General features: G+C 35.4%; 1 protein-coding gene across 1 annotated transcript in view; it reads left to right on the forward strand.

Annotated features, from left to right (window-relative positions):
• Positions 1–18,051, forward strand: part of SLC2A13 (solute carrier family 2 member 13) — a 473,922-nt gene that overhangs the window by 375,002 nt on the left and 80,869 nt on the right. Inside the window, exon 7 of the mRNA XM_024122830.3 lies at positions 6,217–6,342. Coding sequence (XP_023978598.1) covers positions 6,217–6,342 — 126 coding nt within the window. The remainder of the gene's footprint in view (positions 1–6,216; positions 6,343–18,051) is intronic.

The following is an 18,051-nucleotide window of genomic DNA, read 5'->3' on the forward strand; positions in this document are numbered from 1 at the left end:
CTTTTTATGGCTGAGTAATATTCCATTGTATATATGTGCCACATCTTCTTTATCCATTCATCTGTTGATGGACACTTAGGTTGCTTCCATGTCCTGGCTATTGTAAATAGAGCTGCAATGAACATTTTGGTACATGACTCTTTTTGAATTATGGTTTTCTCAGGGTATATGCCCAGTAGTGGGATTGCGGGGTCGTATGGTAATTCTATTTGTAGTTTTTTAAGGAACCTCCATACTGTTCTCCATAGTGGCTGTATCAATTTACATTCCCACCAGCAGTGCAAGAGGGTTCCCTTTTCTCCACACGCTCTCCAGCATTTATTGTTTCTAGAGTTTTTGATGATGGCCAATCTGACCGGCGTGAGATGATTTACCTTCTTTTAATTTCATTCCAAAAAATGACTCAGATATTCACTCCAAGCTACCCACCCCCCAAAATTATTTTCTATTAATGGGAAGAAACAGATTAATAAGCCTACAGTGTGCCTTGATTTATAGAGCTACCATGCTTTGATTCATTCAATAAACATGCATTGGGTATCTAGCCTACAATGGGGTGCTGCATTTGCAGTGTTTGTAAGCATGGCCTTTTCCCGCAGGTCCTTGCAAACCAGTCAGTAAAGAACATTGTAAGTTCTACAGTAGAGGTGTGCACAGAGCAGAGAAGAGGGCCATCACCATCAACTGTACTATATACTGACTTGTCTGAAGTTTAAAATATTTTGTATCAAAAGAGAGGGATCCCCATTTTATGTAATTAATTCAGCAGTTCCTTTGATAAAACGTAGCCCTTTTGTAAATGCTTTCGTAATTCGTTTCCTTTGTAACTTTAGAATTTCTTAAAGTAAGGCACACTTATAATTTCTGCCCTTGAAATAAGTATGTAAGAGTAAATATTTGTGAGATTTTACAGCATCCTAATATGTTTTACACTATTAAAGTTTGTGTGAATTTAGAGTGAGAGTATATGTATTTCTTTTTCTTTCATGTAGAATCTTGCAACTGGGTGGGTTCTTAGAGATCATGTGCTCTTGGGATGGAAAACTTGAAGTCCAAAATTTAGAACTCAACCAGGTCATACTGTGAAAGGGGACAAATAGGGCCTAATATACCAGTCTGCTTTTCACAAAAAAATATTTTAATCTATGCTTAGAATGTTCATATGAGCATTGATTTAGTAAAAATATATTTAAATTCTCAAATTTTATATTTAGAAAATCTCATGTAAATTTATCAGGTCATGTTCAAGAAAGCCTTAAAGAGCAAATCATGAATAAAAAATAGCCACTTCTAGAAGTTGTTCCTTTTTTCAACACTATTTGTTAAAGCCACAGTTATGATATATGCTCTCTGTAAAAGGTCAATTAGCAGATTCCCCAGGATATTTTAAGTTTTGTGTTATCTTCTAAATGTCAAGTTGAAGTTAGAAATGTTACATTTGGGAGAATTTTGCCGTAAAATAGTCCAAATGATGAAAAACAAATATTCCAGGTCAAGGATAAGGGAGTGGTAGGGAATCATACTTTGCATCCAGAAGCCTGAGAGGCTCCAAGGCCAGATCAGTTGGCCAATCAGTTCCCAACAGTGGCCCACTCCCTGAGATGGCAAGGAAATTGAACTCTTTTTAATATTTGGCCTCTTTTCACTGACCGACTCCTATGAACTGGTGTGAAGTAGTACAAAAGACAGTTTTTCATGCTTTTTTAATATGAGAAAGGCCAGAGCCTACACATAAACTATGGGGTATGTTCTAGGAGAGGTCTGAAAGTATAAAGAGAAGAAAATAACCAATGGGACAAAGTGTTGGTCCTAGTGAAGACCAAGGGGAATAAGATTAAAAGTTCTGATAGAAGGATGACCTTTGAACAATTCTTTTTCAGGGCCTGGAGGAAAACAGGTGAGGATAGATGTGGCTATAGATATCTTTGTTCATGTCTGAGTTTAAAGTTGAAAAAGTTCATTCCTAATCTCTTCAGTTTTCACTAGGAAGCAAGGCAAGGCCATTTTCAAAAAGATTTGTAGGAGGGAATAAGGATTGGGATTGTAGGAGAGTTGTGGGCATTTGGAATATCAGTTGTGGGAGTGGGGAAAATCACTGATTAGGGACAGGTAAAAGTTTCCTCCCAGCAGTGAGGACCCAGCTGCAGTTGAATACTGTGATTGTGGAGTTTCACCAATATGCCTGGTTATGTTAATTCTCCACCAGTAAAGAGCAACTTAGATGTAGAAAGTAAAAACATAGAAAGAAACAAAACATAAAAGTTTATAGGTTGACTTTATAGGAGAACCTAAATACAAAAACACTGAGGGTCTGGTGAAAGTGGTTAAAGTCGTTTACCATGAAAGTCTGACAGAGAAGGATGCAAAGCCATGAAGTTAGTGAAGCATCAGGAAAAAAGGAGTGTGGAAGATCTCTGAGACAGAAGAACAGTTATCCTAGGAGTAAGGAAGTAAGAGATCTTAAAGGAAAGGAATAAGAAATCTGTGTATGTGATTAAGATCAGGGATCAGCAGACTTCCTGTAAAGGGTAAGATAGTAAATGTCTGTGGCTTTGCAGGCCATATGGATTCTGTTAGACTTCTCAACTCTGCCCTTGAAGTTGAAGGTATTCATAGATAAGTAAACAAATGGGCATGGCTATGTTTCAGTAAAACTTTATTTAAAAAAACGGGGTGTGGTCTGTATTTGTCTCAAGGGCTATAGTTTGCTGACCCCTCTTCAAGATAATGACAATTACCAGGATGTGGAGGAAGTTAAGTGGAGATGAAGGCTGTTAGAAACCAAGGGGCCGAGATGCTTTAAGATTAGTATATTGAATATAAACCATCTAGATCTAACAGACATCTAGAGAACACTTCACCCAACAACAACAGAATAACGCATTCTTCATAAATGTACAAGGAACATTCTCCAGGACAGATCATATGCTAGGCCACAAAATGAGCCTTGGTAAATTTTAAAAGGATTGAAATAATACAGAGTATGTTCTCTGATCACAGTGGAGTGAAATTAGAAATCACTAACAAAGAAATCTGGGAAATTCACAAGTATATGAAAATTAAATAATGCACTCCTCAGTTGCTAATGGATCAAAGAAGAAATCACAAGGGAAACTGCAAAATACTTTGAGGTGAATGAAAATGAAGACATAACACACCAAATATGGGATGCAATTAAAGCAGTGCTTAGGGGGAAACTTATAGCTATAAATGCCTACATTAAAAGGAGAAAAATATCACAATCAAAAATCTAATATTTTATCTTAAGAGAAAGAAGGAGCAATAATCAGGTCTGAGATGGCCTGAGGAGATGGAATGGGATGAAAGCCCAGATAGAGGAGTTGACCTTAGCTGAGAAGAATGGCTTCTCTTCGTAACTAGAGCATAGGAAAGTAGAATGGTTTATATGTTTGCTATAAGATTATAAATTTCCCATCTTTACCTCTTTCATCTGTTTTCTCTGTAAAGCTGAAGTTAAGGTCATTTGCAGAGAGTAAAGGGAAATGGAGCATTGGAGATTTGAGGAATAGTTTTTGTGTAGAATGTTTAAAATAGTCCTCCTATAGAGTTGACTAGAGAAAACTATTGAGAATTTCAGGCTGTTGAGGATCCTTTTGAGGCTGGTAGTAGTGTGTTACAGAGGAACTACTGATCTGCCGTGTTGTGTAATTCCTTCAGCTTCATTTGGGTAGGTGGGTGAAGGCACAGAAAAGGCAAATGTTTGTGTTCATATATAGCTAGATGGGTGAAATGAGAAGATAAATAGGCAGGGAAATTTAGGATGTTGAAATGATGGGTCATGGTCAATAAGCTAGTTAAGGACAGAACTAAAGAAAGGAAAAAGCTAAGGAATAGGGAGTAAATAGATCACTTAACTGGAGGTTACCAGGAGGTCTAATACACAAATCGGCTTCATGAGGGCAGAGAAACTGTTTTGTTCGCTAATGAGTCCCAGCCCCTGGAATAGTGCCTGGCACAGAGTAAGTGTAAAATAATTGTATTTGTTGAGTGAATGATCATGGCAGAGCAGGGATCATTTAGGAAGAAAGCTGGAAGAATGGAAGATTGTGGTCAGAGTTGGATGCTTGAATGGTGATAGAGAGGCGGAGCATTATGGGCAACACCTTGTATGTCTGACATGCACATACAGTAGGTTCTTGGTAACTGTTAGTCTTTATCACTAAGTTTTTTGGCCTTTTATAGGAAATAAGTATTTTTTGAGAAATTAAGTAGAGAGTCATTTCTCTACAAGTGGATGAATTGACATTTCCCAAATAAGTATCATTTAAAGCCATTGAAACAAAGTTGTTAATTCTACTTCTTATGGGGAGAATAAAAAAACAAACAAATAAATAAACAAACTAAATACTAGTAGGAATGATCTTCCTTTCCAAATTAGCCTAGTCTAGTTCTCAAAGCCAGAAGCTCAGAGTACTTCTTATGCTTTCTATTGTTTTATTTTGCTTATCACCAGTGTGGGAAATTTTAGATTCACAATACTGTATCACCTTTCTAAAGTGTATTGATCTTTCGGTAGGCTTTGAAAGACCTCTTTTTTTGCTTTTAGAATATGGTTGAAGTCTCATTAAAAATAGACTCTTTGCAAAGGAAAGGTTTATAGACAGAGGCTGAAATGGCAATAATCTAATTTTTAAACAACGCCAGTTTTGTTCCATTTAGCTAAATGTATGAAAGAAGTATTTTGGTTTTGAGGATTCACATCTTCTTTGGGTAACTTGTGGTAATTCTTACCCTGTTTCTCTCCCACACCCCACTGTGTAATTACTTGTACACAGTAGATATTTAATAAGTCTGTATTGACCGTTCTTTAATTATGTATGGAGTTCGTTCAGGTTTTTTCTGTGAGATGTTATGGAAAAACCCGAACGAACTTTTTGGCCAACCCAAGAATAAGCAGTTCTCTGAAATGCCCTTCTCTCTGCCTCTTTGCTGGGTAAATTTCTCTTATGATCCAGTTCAAATATCATCTCTGAAATTATCCCCCACTCTTACAGGTGAATAATCAGGTCTCTGTCCTTAGAGTAGTTCTTCACTGTTTTCTATCATATTACCATTATTTACTGGTATAGCTATTTCTCATCATTGCCTTTTATCTATCAAGGAGCAGGGACTTTAGCTTATTCATCTTAGGGTCTCCATACCTTGTGTGTGCCTGCTATGTATAAAGTGCTCCAGGTTTGTCTGGCAAATAGTATGACAGTGAGAAAACTCATTCTACAAGCACGCTGTAGGCTTACGTTGGAAAACCCTGCCCTCTAAAGGATTTTGCCTCTTTAAAATTTTCCTGCATTTAGGGTACTGCTGTAAGGTGAGCAATGATTAATTGGTTATGGCTCTGTAATCCAATCAGTGGATGTAATTAACTTAGTGAAAAGTTAGCCTTTTTCCCTACACCAATTTTTCTTTTCTTTTCTCTTGAAAAAAAATTTTAGGGACTTCCCTGATGGTCCAGTGGTTAAGACTCTGTGCTCCCAATGCAGGGTCCTGGGTTTGATCCCTGGTTGGGGAACTGAGATCTCACATGCCACACGGTGCAGCCTAAAAAATTAAAAAAAAATTATACAATTTTGAAAGGTTACAACTTCTTTTAATTAGGCATACAACATAGTTGATTTTCAATATATATTTATTAAAAATACAGATGTCCACCAAGATGTTAACAGTGACCATTATTTGGGTGGTGGCATTTTTATTTTTTAACTTTTTCCTCTAGATATAATTCTTTTCATTCTTTGAATTTTCTATTTCATGATATATATTAGGGGGAAATTCCATTTTTTAGAATATATGGTACATGATGGAGACATTTAAGAGAAATAAATGCTTTGGTACAGTTTGGAACCAGGCAGCTGGTTCAAGATGGACCAGTCCATGCTCCAGTAACAAATCTCAGTGGCTTAGGAAAACAAAAGTATATTTGCTGTAGGTAGACAGGGGTTCTTCTACATCCAATATTGCACATCCAATCCTCCATCTCAAAGTAGTTTCCAAAGTTGCTGCAACCAGAGGAGGAGAGATGGAAGAGACCAGCCAGCTCTCACCTGCCTCAGCACATGTCATTTGCCATGGCCAAAACAAGTTCCATGGCCCCAAGCTTACTGCAGAGTAAAATGGAAAATGCAGGGGAGCACATATTGTGTACTGACTGAGCAGCAGTTGTCTCTGAACATGACTACAACTCCTTTCATTTTACAGTTACTGTAATGAATGTATGTTGGATCCAGACTGCGGTTTCTGCTATAAGATGAATAAATCAGCCATCAGTGACTCCTCCTGTGTTCCAGTTAATAAAGCATCTACAAACGAGGCAGCCTGGGGCAGGTATGTAGGCTCAGTATATACCATAAGAATATACAATAAAATTTCAGAATGAGTCTTATTTTTAAACTTACAGAATGACTGCACTTACAGTCAATGACTCTACTTCTTTTAAATTGGTCTTCTTTTAAAGAATCTTTGAAACTGGTCTTTATAACTACATTACTTTGCAGCATATTCTAATGAGTGTGGGTAGACAACATTGCAACTGTATGTTTCACAAACTTAGAATATAAACTCTAGCCTAGATTTCAGGAAATCCCAATCTCAGACCCAGCGTTGTCCTAATAAGCTACAGGAGTTTGGATCTTGAGGCAGGTATTTCTAAATATCGCCAAGGCAGTTTCTCCTGCTGGGTATTTTTAAATTATACTAATAATTTCCAAACTGCCAAACTTAAGTGAAAGACAGAAAATTGTCAAGTCAAAATGAATTACTATCACTTTAAATTCTTTTATTCTTTTAGTACTTTCCTGGAAGTCAGAGAAATTAAACAAAATAAGGATAAAATTGGTAATTATAGGCAAATATGAGAAAGTATAAACCTTTCTCTTTTTGACAGATCACATTGGTTTATAGTAGGCACATAAAAGAAATATTAGTATAGAACAAATATGAACTAATATTCATATTCATGGACACAAAAACATGTAAGTATTATTTGACATGGCTTTAACCTCTTTTGTGTTTTAAATTCTCAAAAAAAGAATAGTATCCTCTCATTCTGTCTCCTAATACTGATGAAGGCAATGAAATCTGTAATAAAGTGCTTGTATCTCCTAGGAGCCATGAAGTATAATATATCATTATTAATCATTATGCTGTTGTCATTAATCATTTTATTAGGGAATTACTCCAAAGAAGTAGAAATAAATTATATAGTAGTTGAGTGAAAATCCAGACCACATTTTAAATACATTGATTAAAAAGAAATATGTAAAAGAAATGCAATTATTACTTAAAATGAAAACATGAAAGAGCTTCTTTTAAAAACACCCAGCACATACTTTTCATCAGTCAAGCTTTATTAGGAAGTTAATTGATTAAATATTTTTAGGTGTAATAGTTTACAGCTTTAATCCTTATGATTTTTTTCAATAGAAAAAACCTGAAAGTTACTAGTCAAGAATTATGAACATTATGAAATCTGTGTATGTAGTTTCCTGTATTTCATAGAATTAATTTACAAACTTAAGAGAAATGTCTACTGATGGTAAGGGGACGCTAAAATTAGATGTTTCTCTCTTCCTCAGTAGAAGGTCTAGAGGTCAGAGGTCTCAAAATAAGAGTCTTGTTCTTTTTGCAAATAACACATTGTACAACTTTTTAATAGAAATGTGTATTACTTCTTTTATTTCAACTTATTCTTAGATTTTATTTATATTTTTGTACCACTATTCCTTGGTTACACACACTACTGGAGAAAAGTGAAAACAGATAATACCCAAGTAGGAAAAATACAAAGAACTAAACAAAATATACAAAGAACTTTCATGTTTGTGGACTATTCTTAGAATAACCTCAAATTCTTTACTGCCCGCCCCCCCGAAAAAAAAACAGGTTTTCTCACTCTTCTCTGTGCTGAGCAACAACCCTCCTCCTAACTTGGCCACTGTGGTGGGTTGCCTCAATCTGTTCTAGAAAGAAAGCAAAAAATGCAGGATGTGTTAACCATGAAAAATTCCTACGACAGATTTTCCATTTGTAGGTAAAATAGCATTCACTATATTTTTGTTTATTAGTTGGTCGACAGGTTTTATGCAGTTACCTAGGATGGAATTTTCAGGGTAAAATCTACCATTACCTTGGATTCATATTTGAGATATACTATTTCTAGATGTTTTAGGGTCAAGTATTGAGGCAATTCATAGATAAAAACTGAGATCTCTAATCGTAGCTGTTTCCTGAAAAGACACCAGGTAAAATGATAATACCATTCATGATGATTTTGATGTACTCTGAATTATCTCAAGATAATGAAAACCATTTGTCCATATAATCAACTATAATTAGTTGGAAACAAAACTTTAAGTCAATCAGCATGCTTTTCTATATCTATGTAGTTATATTTCAATCAAAAGATTTTTTTTAATCATTTAGTTCTCAAAAGAGATATACAAATGACCAAGCACATGAAAAACTGTTCAGCATCACTAATCATTAGGGAAATGCAAGTCAAAACTACAATGAGATATTACCTCAGACCCCTTAGGGTAAAAAACAACAACAAAAACAAAACAACAATTGTTGTGAAGGATGTGGAAAAATTGGAAACTGTATGCACTGTGGATAGGAATGTAAAATGGTGCAACCAGTATGGAAAACAGTATTTTAAGACAGAATTATATATCATTTAACAATTCCATTTCTGGGTATATGTCCAAAAGAATTGAAAGCAAGGTCTTAAAGTTATATTTGAATACCCATGTTCATAGCAGCATTATTCACAATAGCTAAAAGATGGAAGCAACTCGAGTGTTATTTGATGGAAGAATGGATAAACTGTATATACAAACAATGATATATTATTCATATTTAAAGGAAAGAAATTCTGGCTACTACAACATGCATGAACCTTGAAGACATGATGATAAGTGAAATGAACAAATACCGTATGACTCCACTAATATGAGGTACCTAGAGTAGTCAGGTTTATAGAGACAAGAAGGAAAATGGTGGTTGCCACAGACAGGGGCAAGAAGGGAATAGGGAGTTTGTTTAATAGGTATGGAGTTTCAGTTTTGGAAATGGAATGAGTTTTGGAGGTTGCTTGCACACTAAGGTGAATATGCTTAACACTACTGAACTGTACAATAAAAAATTATTAAAATTTAAAATGGTTAATTAAAATGGTAAATTTTATGTAATGTGTACTTTACAATTAAAACGTTTAAGAAGGAAAATCCGTGTTAAAATCATTTAACATACTTCTAGAAAATATAGTATACTTAGCTGATAGAAAACCTCCTCCTGTCCATCATCCTCAGTACTTCCTACATGCATCCCACACACAGGCAAATACAGGTTTATTTAATTCACAGCTGAACTTGAGAGAAATGCCCACGTGCCACCAGTGAGAATGAGAGCAGTGAGCCCATGTGGAAACCCAGCAGCCCATGGGAATATCAGAACAGAAGCCGGCCTAAAGGGTGAGAGGCTAGTGTTTTAGGTGCTGAGAAGACAAAGGTGCAGGTCTTGACTCTGGAGCTATGATGGGCTACCTAGGCTCTGAAACAGAGACAAGAAAAACTGTTGGCCTGGGCTAGGCAAGCTGCTAAATTCTCTGTGGCCCACTTGGGACCTTGAATAGAAATAGCGTCACACATGAGAAAGCAAAACCAGGAGCATTTACTGTGGGGAAATATGGCTTCTAATTTCACACTGCCTTTGTGAAAGGGGAACCATAGGAGAAACATGAAGAGTGAAAAAAAAAAAGTGGGTCCCAAACCGGAGACACCTATAGAGCTAACTCAGAAAGAAACATGCAATTGTCAGAATCCAGGACACATGAGACTTCCATGGAAAGCAAATATGAGATAGTCAAAAATTGTAAACTACATCAATTTATGAAGGAAAGAAAGCCACCAAGTGTGACAGATGGAAGAATGAATACATAAAGAACCTTGTATTACCGAAAAAAAAAAATTTTAAGATACTTTAATATGTTTAGAAGAAAAAAAGGAAATAGTATAATTTTTTCGATTATACTGAAAGCTGCACACTTATGATTTGTGCAGTATATGGGTATGTATGTGTGTGTGTGTGTATATATATACACATATATATACATATATAACAAATGTTATACTTAAGTAAATTTTGTAAAAAAACTTCGAAAGCTAAACTTCTAGATAAATAACATAGAATGTGGTATGGGAACTTTGGGGGAAAAAAAAAAGCCCTCTATATTCTTTTGTTTGCTTTCAGAAGGAAATGGAGATTATAATTAGTTTTGCAACTTGTTAAATATAGGTGTTAAAAATATAATCTCTTAAAGATATATACTAGTACAGAGAGAAAAAAGAGAATGAATCAAACTAATAAAGACAGGAAAAGGGGAAAATTACAGGAAAAAAACATGGTTAAGAGAAACCACCAAAAAAAAAAAAACCCAGCAAAACTAGTTACATGTAAATGTACCTGTTATTAAAGTGAAAATAACTCAATTAAACATACCTATTAAACACAAAGTTCCTCACACTAGATTTTTTTAATGCAGTTATATGCTGTTTACAAGAGACAATCATTGAAAGGTTGGAAATAAAGGAGTGGAGAAAATTAGATAAGTGCTCAATCAAGAAGACAAAAAATAACAAGGTTAGAGAATTTGGAAAACTTAATAGCAAGCTTTATGTAAGAGTTAAATAATGAACCTAACACATAGAGAGCTTCATTCTTTTCAAGCAAACATAAAACACTTATGAAGATTTACAATATTCAAGCACAAAGAATAAATTTATATAAATGTAAATTCCAGGGCTTCCCTGGTGGCGCAGTGGTTGAGAATCCGCCTGCCGATGCAGGGGACACGGGTTCGTGCCCCGGTCCGGGAAGATCCCACATGCCGCGGAGCGGCTGGGCCCGTGAGCCATGGCCGCTGAGCCTGTACGTCCGGAGCCTGCGCTCTGCAACGGGAGAGGCCACAACAGTGAGAGGCCCGCATACCGAAAAAAAAAAAAAATGTAAATTCCAATAAATTCTAAGTAAATCCAGATAATCAGTATTGTGCAAAATATCTTTTCAGTGATAACACTACAAAGCAATAGAAAGATATTTATCACGTCTTTTACTTTAGTCTGTAAACTTAAAAAAAAAATCTTCAAATTAATTAATGGGTTAAGAAGAAATCATAATGGAAACCAGGACACTGAAATTAGTAACTGACAAGATCCACAAGAAGTGAGAGCTAGAATACAGAGTTAGCCTGTAGAGTAAGCAGAGGATGGAAATTAAAAGACAAGAGGAAAAAATAATGCAAAGCAAAGAAATACTAGAGAAGATCCAAAAACAAAAGTTAGTTCTTAGAGAAGACAAATTTAGTGGAGAAACCTCTGGCAATACTGGTTAAGAAGAGAGAGAAGGCACAGACATTAGTTAGAATGAGGGAAAAGGGCATATAAAGATAGTAAAGATTTTAAAATTCATAAGAGAATATTATGAATAATGCTGTCCAGTGCATTTGGAAACAGATAAAATAGACAGTTTTCTAGAAAAAACATAACTTTCCAGAACAGCTTGATACCTCTGTGAAGTGTGATTTTTATTCCCATTGTACAGATGAAGACAGTGAGGCTTAGAGGGTCTGAATTACTTTCTCAAAGTCAAAAAGCCAGTAAGTCCATTGCTTTTAGGGGAGCAACAATTGGGTAGAAGAAAGAGGCACATTTTTGAGTCGGTTTCAAATTTGGGCTTTTATCATTTCCCTCATCATTGGCACTGGGATATTCTGGGCCTCTCTGAGCCCCAGTCTTCATCTGTAAAATGGGAATAATATAATTGCTGTGTTGAATATTATGGTTTTTATTTGTTTTTATTGAAGTATAGTTGATTTACAATATTGTGTTAGTTTAAGATGTATAGCACAGTGATTCAGCTATTTTTTTCAGGTAATATTCCATTATAGGTTATTCAAGATACTGAATATAATTCCCTGTGCTATACAGTAAATCCTTGTTGCTTGTCTATTTTATGTATAGTAGTTTGTGTCTGTTAATCCCATACTCCTAATATACAATATAACATACAATATTCCATTGTGTGTGTGTGTATATATATATATATATATATATATATATGCATGTGTATGTGTGTGTATACACACACACACACACACACACACACACACACACACCACATCTTCTCTATCCATTCATCTGTCAATGGACATTTAGGTTGCTTCTGTGTCTTAGCTATTATAAATAGTGCTGCTATGAACACTGGGGTACATATATCTTTTCAAATTAGAGTTTTCATTTTTTCTGGATATGTACCCAGGAGTGGGATTGCTTGATCATGTGGTAGCTCTATTTTTAGTTTTTAAAGAAACCTCCATACTGTTTTCCAAAGTGGCTGCACCAATTTACATTCCCACAAACATTTGAGGGTTCCCTTTTATCCACAGCAATATGGTTTTTATGAACTTTAAATGAGTATTTCTGAAGACACTCATAAAAAATGTAATGTTCTGCACACATATAAGTAATAAATATCCTGTAACAATTTTTATTTTTCTTACATTTGTCAATAACACATTTTCTAGACTAGAATAAGCACTTCCTAAAAGATAAGTGCATTAGAATACTTTCTATTTATTTATCTGTGTCTATTCATGCACCTCCATCTCTCCTGGCTTTCTATACACACAAAAACAAAAATAATCTATTCTGGTACTTCAAATATCCTGACTCTTTAAAAGTATTGTTAATTAGGGATACTTTCTTAATGTGCTGATTCAGTATTTGTTTCCTATAATAAAACATTTTCGCTCTGTAATTAGACACACCAAAATAGCCAGATAGATCCTTATTTGGCAATTCATTGTTCTAACTTGCACTGAATGTCTGGTTTATTGTATTCATTCAGCAGATATTTTTCTCAAATCTGCACTCTGATACAACACCCAGCCTGTCTTCCCAGTTACCCACCACTCTCCCACACAGAAGTCTAGTCAATCAAAACCTCCTGCTGTCACCCTAATATCCATTATGATTTCTGATCTCTTTGCCTTTCCTCATGCTGTGCTTTCTGCCTAGGATTTACCCCCCTTCTCCCTCTTTTGAATCTCTGACTCTGGCTTCTAAGCATTATTTTTTGCCCAGATTAGGTATCACTTTTTCCTTGCAATCTCTCTGATTAGCCCCACAGAACAATGCTTATTATATCCCCTGTTGTCCCCTCTAGCACTTACCTGTATAACTTATGGTAATTATACTGTCTTATGTGATAGTGATTTGAGTTTGGATGTATCTTCTCTTTTAGATTATAAATTCCAATGTCTGTATCCTGCAGTATTTTAAATTCCTCAGTGCCTTACCATTCAGTCAATAATCATTAAATAACAAAAATGGAAAAGTCTGTCATCACCAGAAAATATATAAGGGTTTGAAAGTAACAAAGTTCCAAACGAGAGGATATGATGTTCCCATTATTTCATTTTAGTGATATCTTCTACATTCATTGTAAAGGAAAATTGAGAATGATGTGATTTTTAATAAACAATGTTAAATGTTTACCTGGTTCTCATTAAAACACTAAGAAAGTTTAAAAAATAAAAATTAACCATGTAATCCAAATATGCATACTGCATATTGCTTGTAGTCCTACTACATGAAAAATAATTTTTAATAATTATTGGAAGAAGTATTCAGCAAATTTCCTCCAAACATTCATTGGTATGCTAGGGAAGCAATATATCTATGGTGACAGTATAAGGTCAGGTGTATTACAGAAGTAAGCCAAATTGCAAAAAGGGAATTTTCCCTTTATCACCTCTTCTTTTTTAATTTTTAAAGATATATATCGGTTTTGCATTTAGAAAAAGGAATTTATTTTATCATTAACAAACTATATCAGTATCTTAATTATTCATGTACAAGATTGATATTTTTATTAGTTATTCATATTAGGGATTTAAAATCCTCAAGTTGTGCTCCTAAACTAATAACAGTATAATTCAAAATTAATTTTTGCTAGCATATATTTTATATATAGAGACAAGTAACAGAATCTAACATAGGATACTTTTAATCAATTTTGCTTTTTTAAATTTTATAATTTTTATTTTTTTATTGAGGTAGAGTTGATTTGTAATCTTTCAGGTGTAGAGAAAAGTGATTCAATTGTATGTATATATATTCTTTTTCAGATTCTTTTCCATTATAGGGTATTACACGATACTGAATATAGTTCCCTGTGCTATATAGTAGATCCTTATTGTTTATCTATTTTATATATAGTAGTCTGTATCTGTTAATCCCAAGTTCCCCTTTGGTAGCCATAAGTTTGTTTTCTACATCTGTGAGTCTCTTTCTGTTTTGTAAATAAGTTCATTTGTATCACTTTTTTAGATTCCACATAAAAGTGATATGATATTTGTCTTTCTGTGTCTGACATACTTCACTTACTATGATAATCTCTAGGTCCATCCATGAAGCTGCAAATGGCATTATTTCACTCTTTTTTATGGCTGAGTAGTATTCTATTGTGTATATATAGCACATCTTCTTTATCCATTCATCTGTCAATGGATATTTAGTTTGCTTCCTTGTCTTGGCTATTGTAAATAGTGCTGCTATGAACACTGGGGTGCATTTATCTTTTCAACTTAGAGTTATCTTTGGATATACTCCCAGGAGTGGGATTTCTGGATCATATGGCAACTCTTATTTTTATTTTTTTAAGGAACCTCCATACTGTTCTCCATAATGGTTGCAACAGTTTACATTCCCACCAACAATGTAAGAGGGTTCCCTTTTCTCCACACCCTCTCAGAGCATTTACTGTTTGTAGACTTTTTAATGATGACCATTCTGACTGGTATGAGGTGATACCTCATTCTGGTTTGATTTGCATTTCTCTAATAATTAGCAATGTTGAGCATCTTTTCATGTGCTTGTCCATCTGTATGTCTTCTATGTAGAAATGTCTGTTTAGGTCTTCTGCCTATTTTTTGATTGGGTTGTTTGTTTTCTGATATTGAGCTGCGTGAGCTGTTTGTATATTTTGGAAATTAATTCCATGTCAGTCACATCGTTTGCAAATATTTTCCCCCCATTCCATAGATTATCTTTTAGTTTTCTTTATAGTTCCCTTTACTGTGCAAAAGCTTTTAAGTTTAATTACGTCCCATTTGTTTATTTTTGTTTTTGTTTCCATTACTCTAGGAGACAAAGCCAAAAAATATTGCTGCAACTTACGTCAAAGAGTGTCCTGCCTATGTTTTCCTCTAGGAGTTTTATGCTATCCTGTCTTACATTTAGGTCTTTAATCTATTTTGAGTTTATTTTTGTACATGGTGTTAGAGAATGTTCTAATTTCATTCTTTTACATGTAGCCGTCCAGTTTTCCCAGCACCACTTCTTGAAGACACTACCTTTTCTCTAATGCATATTCTTGCCTCCATTGTTGTAGATTAATTGACCATAAGCATGTGGGTGTATTTCTGGGCTTTCTATCCTGTTCCATTGATCTATGTGTCTGTTTTTGTGCCAATACCATACTGTTTTGATGACTGTAGCTTTGTAGTATAGTCTGAAGTCAGGGGGTGTGATTCCACCAGCTCCATTCTTCTTTCTCAAGATTGTTTTAGCTATTCGGTATCTTTTGTGTGTCCATTAAAATTTTTAAATTTTTTGTTCCTGTTCTGTGAAAAATGCCACTGGTAATTTAATAGGGATTACACTGAATCTGTAGATTGCCTTGGGTAGTATGGTCATTTTAACAATGTTGATTTCTCCAATCCAAGAACACGGTGTATCTTTCCACCTGTTTATGTGATCTTCAGTATCTTTCATCAGCATTTTATAGTTTTATGAGTACAGGTCTTGGGGGCTTCCCTGGTGGCGCAGTGGTTGAGAGCCCGCCAGCCGATGCAGGGGATACGGGTTCGTGCCCGGGTCCGGGAAGATCCCACGTGCCGCGGAGCAGCTGGGCCCGTGAGCCATGGCCGCTGAGCCTGCGCGTCCGGAGCCTGTGCTCCGCAACGGGAGAGGCCACAACAGTGAGAGGCCCTTGTAACGCAAAAAAAAAAAGTACAGGTCTTTTGCCTCCTTAGGGAGGTTTATTCCTAGCTTTTTGTCTTTCTGATTTGATGGTAAATGGGATTGTTTCCATAGTTTCTCTGTCTGATATTTCATTGTTAGTGTATAGAAATGCAGCATATTTCTGTATATTAATTTTGTATCCTGAATCTTTACCTAATTCATTGATGAGCTCTGGTAGTTTTTTGCTGGTGCCTTTACAATTTTCTATGTATAGTATTGTGTCATCTGCAAATAGTGACACTTTTACATCTTCCTTTTCAATTTGGAGTCCTTTTCTTCTCTGATTGCTGTGGCTGAGAGTTCCAAAACTATGTTGAATAAAAGTGACAAGAGTGGACATCCTTGTCTTCTTCCTGATCTTACAGGAGCTGCTTTCAGCTCTTCACCATTGACTGTGATGTTATCTGTGGGTTTGTCATATATGGCCTTTATTATGTTGAGGTATGTTCCCTCTATGCCCACTTTCTGGTGAGTTTTTACCATAAATGGATGTTGAATTTTATCAAAAGCTTTTTCTGCATCTATTTGAGATGTATTCTTCGTTTTGTTAATGTGGTGTATCACATTGATTGATTTGTGGATATTGAAAAATCCTTGCATCCCTAGGATAAATCCGACTTGATCATGGTGTATGATCCTTTTAATGTATTGTTGCATTTCGTTTGCTAGTATTTTGTTGAGGATTTTTGCATCTAGGTTCATCAGTGATATTGGTCTGTAATTTTATTTTTTATGTGATACCTTTGTCTGGTTTTTGTATCAAGAAGATGGTAGACTCACAATTTTGCTTTTTTTTATTTTTATTTTTTTGTATCTTTTTTTTATTCTTTATAAAAATTTTTTAACATCTTTATTGCAATATAATTGCTTTACAATGGTGTGTTAGTTTCTGCTTTATAACAAAGTGAATCAGTTATACATGTACATATGATCCCATACCTCTTCCCACTTGCATCTCCCTCCTTCCCATCCTCCCTATCTCACCCATCTAGGTGGTCACAAACCACCTAGCTGATCTCGCTGTGCTATGAGGCTCCTTCCAACTAGCTATCTATTTTAGGTTTGGTAGTGTATATATGTCCATGCCACTCTCTCACTTTGTCACAGCTTACCCTTCCCCCTCCCCATATCCTCAAGTCCATGCTCTAGTAGGTCTGTGTCTTTATTCCCGTCTTACCCTGAGGTACTTCATGACCTTTTTTTTTTTCTTAGATTCCATATAAATGTGTTAACATACGGTGTTTGTTTTTCTCCTTCTGACTTACTTCACTCTGTATGACAGACCCTAGGTCCATCCACCTCACTACAAATAACTCAGTTTCATTTCTTTTTATGGCTGAGTACTATTCCATTGAATATATGTGCCACATCTGCTTTATCCATTCATCTGTTGATGGACACATAGGTTGCTTCCACGTCCCGGCTATAGTAAATAGAGCTACAATGAACATTTTGATACATGACTCTTTTTTTTTTTTAACATCTTTATTGGAGTATAACTGTTTTACACTGGTGTGTTAGTTTCTGCTTTACAACAAAGTGAATCAGTTATACATATACATATGTTCCCATATCTCTTCCCTCTTGCATCTCGCTCGCTCCCACCCTCCCTATCGCACTCCTCTAGGTAGTCACAAAGCACTGAGCTGATCTCCCTATCCTATGCGGCTGCTTCTGACTAGCTATCTGTTTTACATTTGATAGTGTATATATGTCCATGCCACTCTCTCACTTCGTCACTGCTTACTCTTTCCCCACCCCATATCAAGTCCATACTCTAGTAGGTCTGTGTTTTATTCCTGTCCTACCCCTAGTCTCTTCATGACATTTTTTTTTCTTAGATTCCATATATATGTGTTAGCATACAGTATTTGTTTTTCTCCTTCTGACTTACTTCACTCTGTATGACAGACTCCAGGTCCATCCACCTCACTACAAATAACTCAATTTC

Source organism: Physeter macrocephalus, chromosome 6 (assembly GCF_002837175.3).
Source record: "Physeter macrocephalus isolate SW-GA chromosome 6, ASM283717v5, whole genome shotgun sequence".
Lineage (NCBI taxonomy): Eukaryota > Metazoa > Chordata > Mammalia > Artiodactyla > Physeteridae > Physeter > Physeter macrocephalus.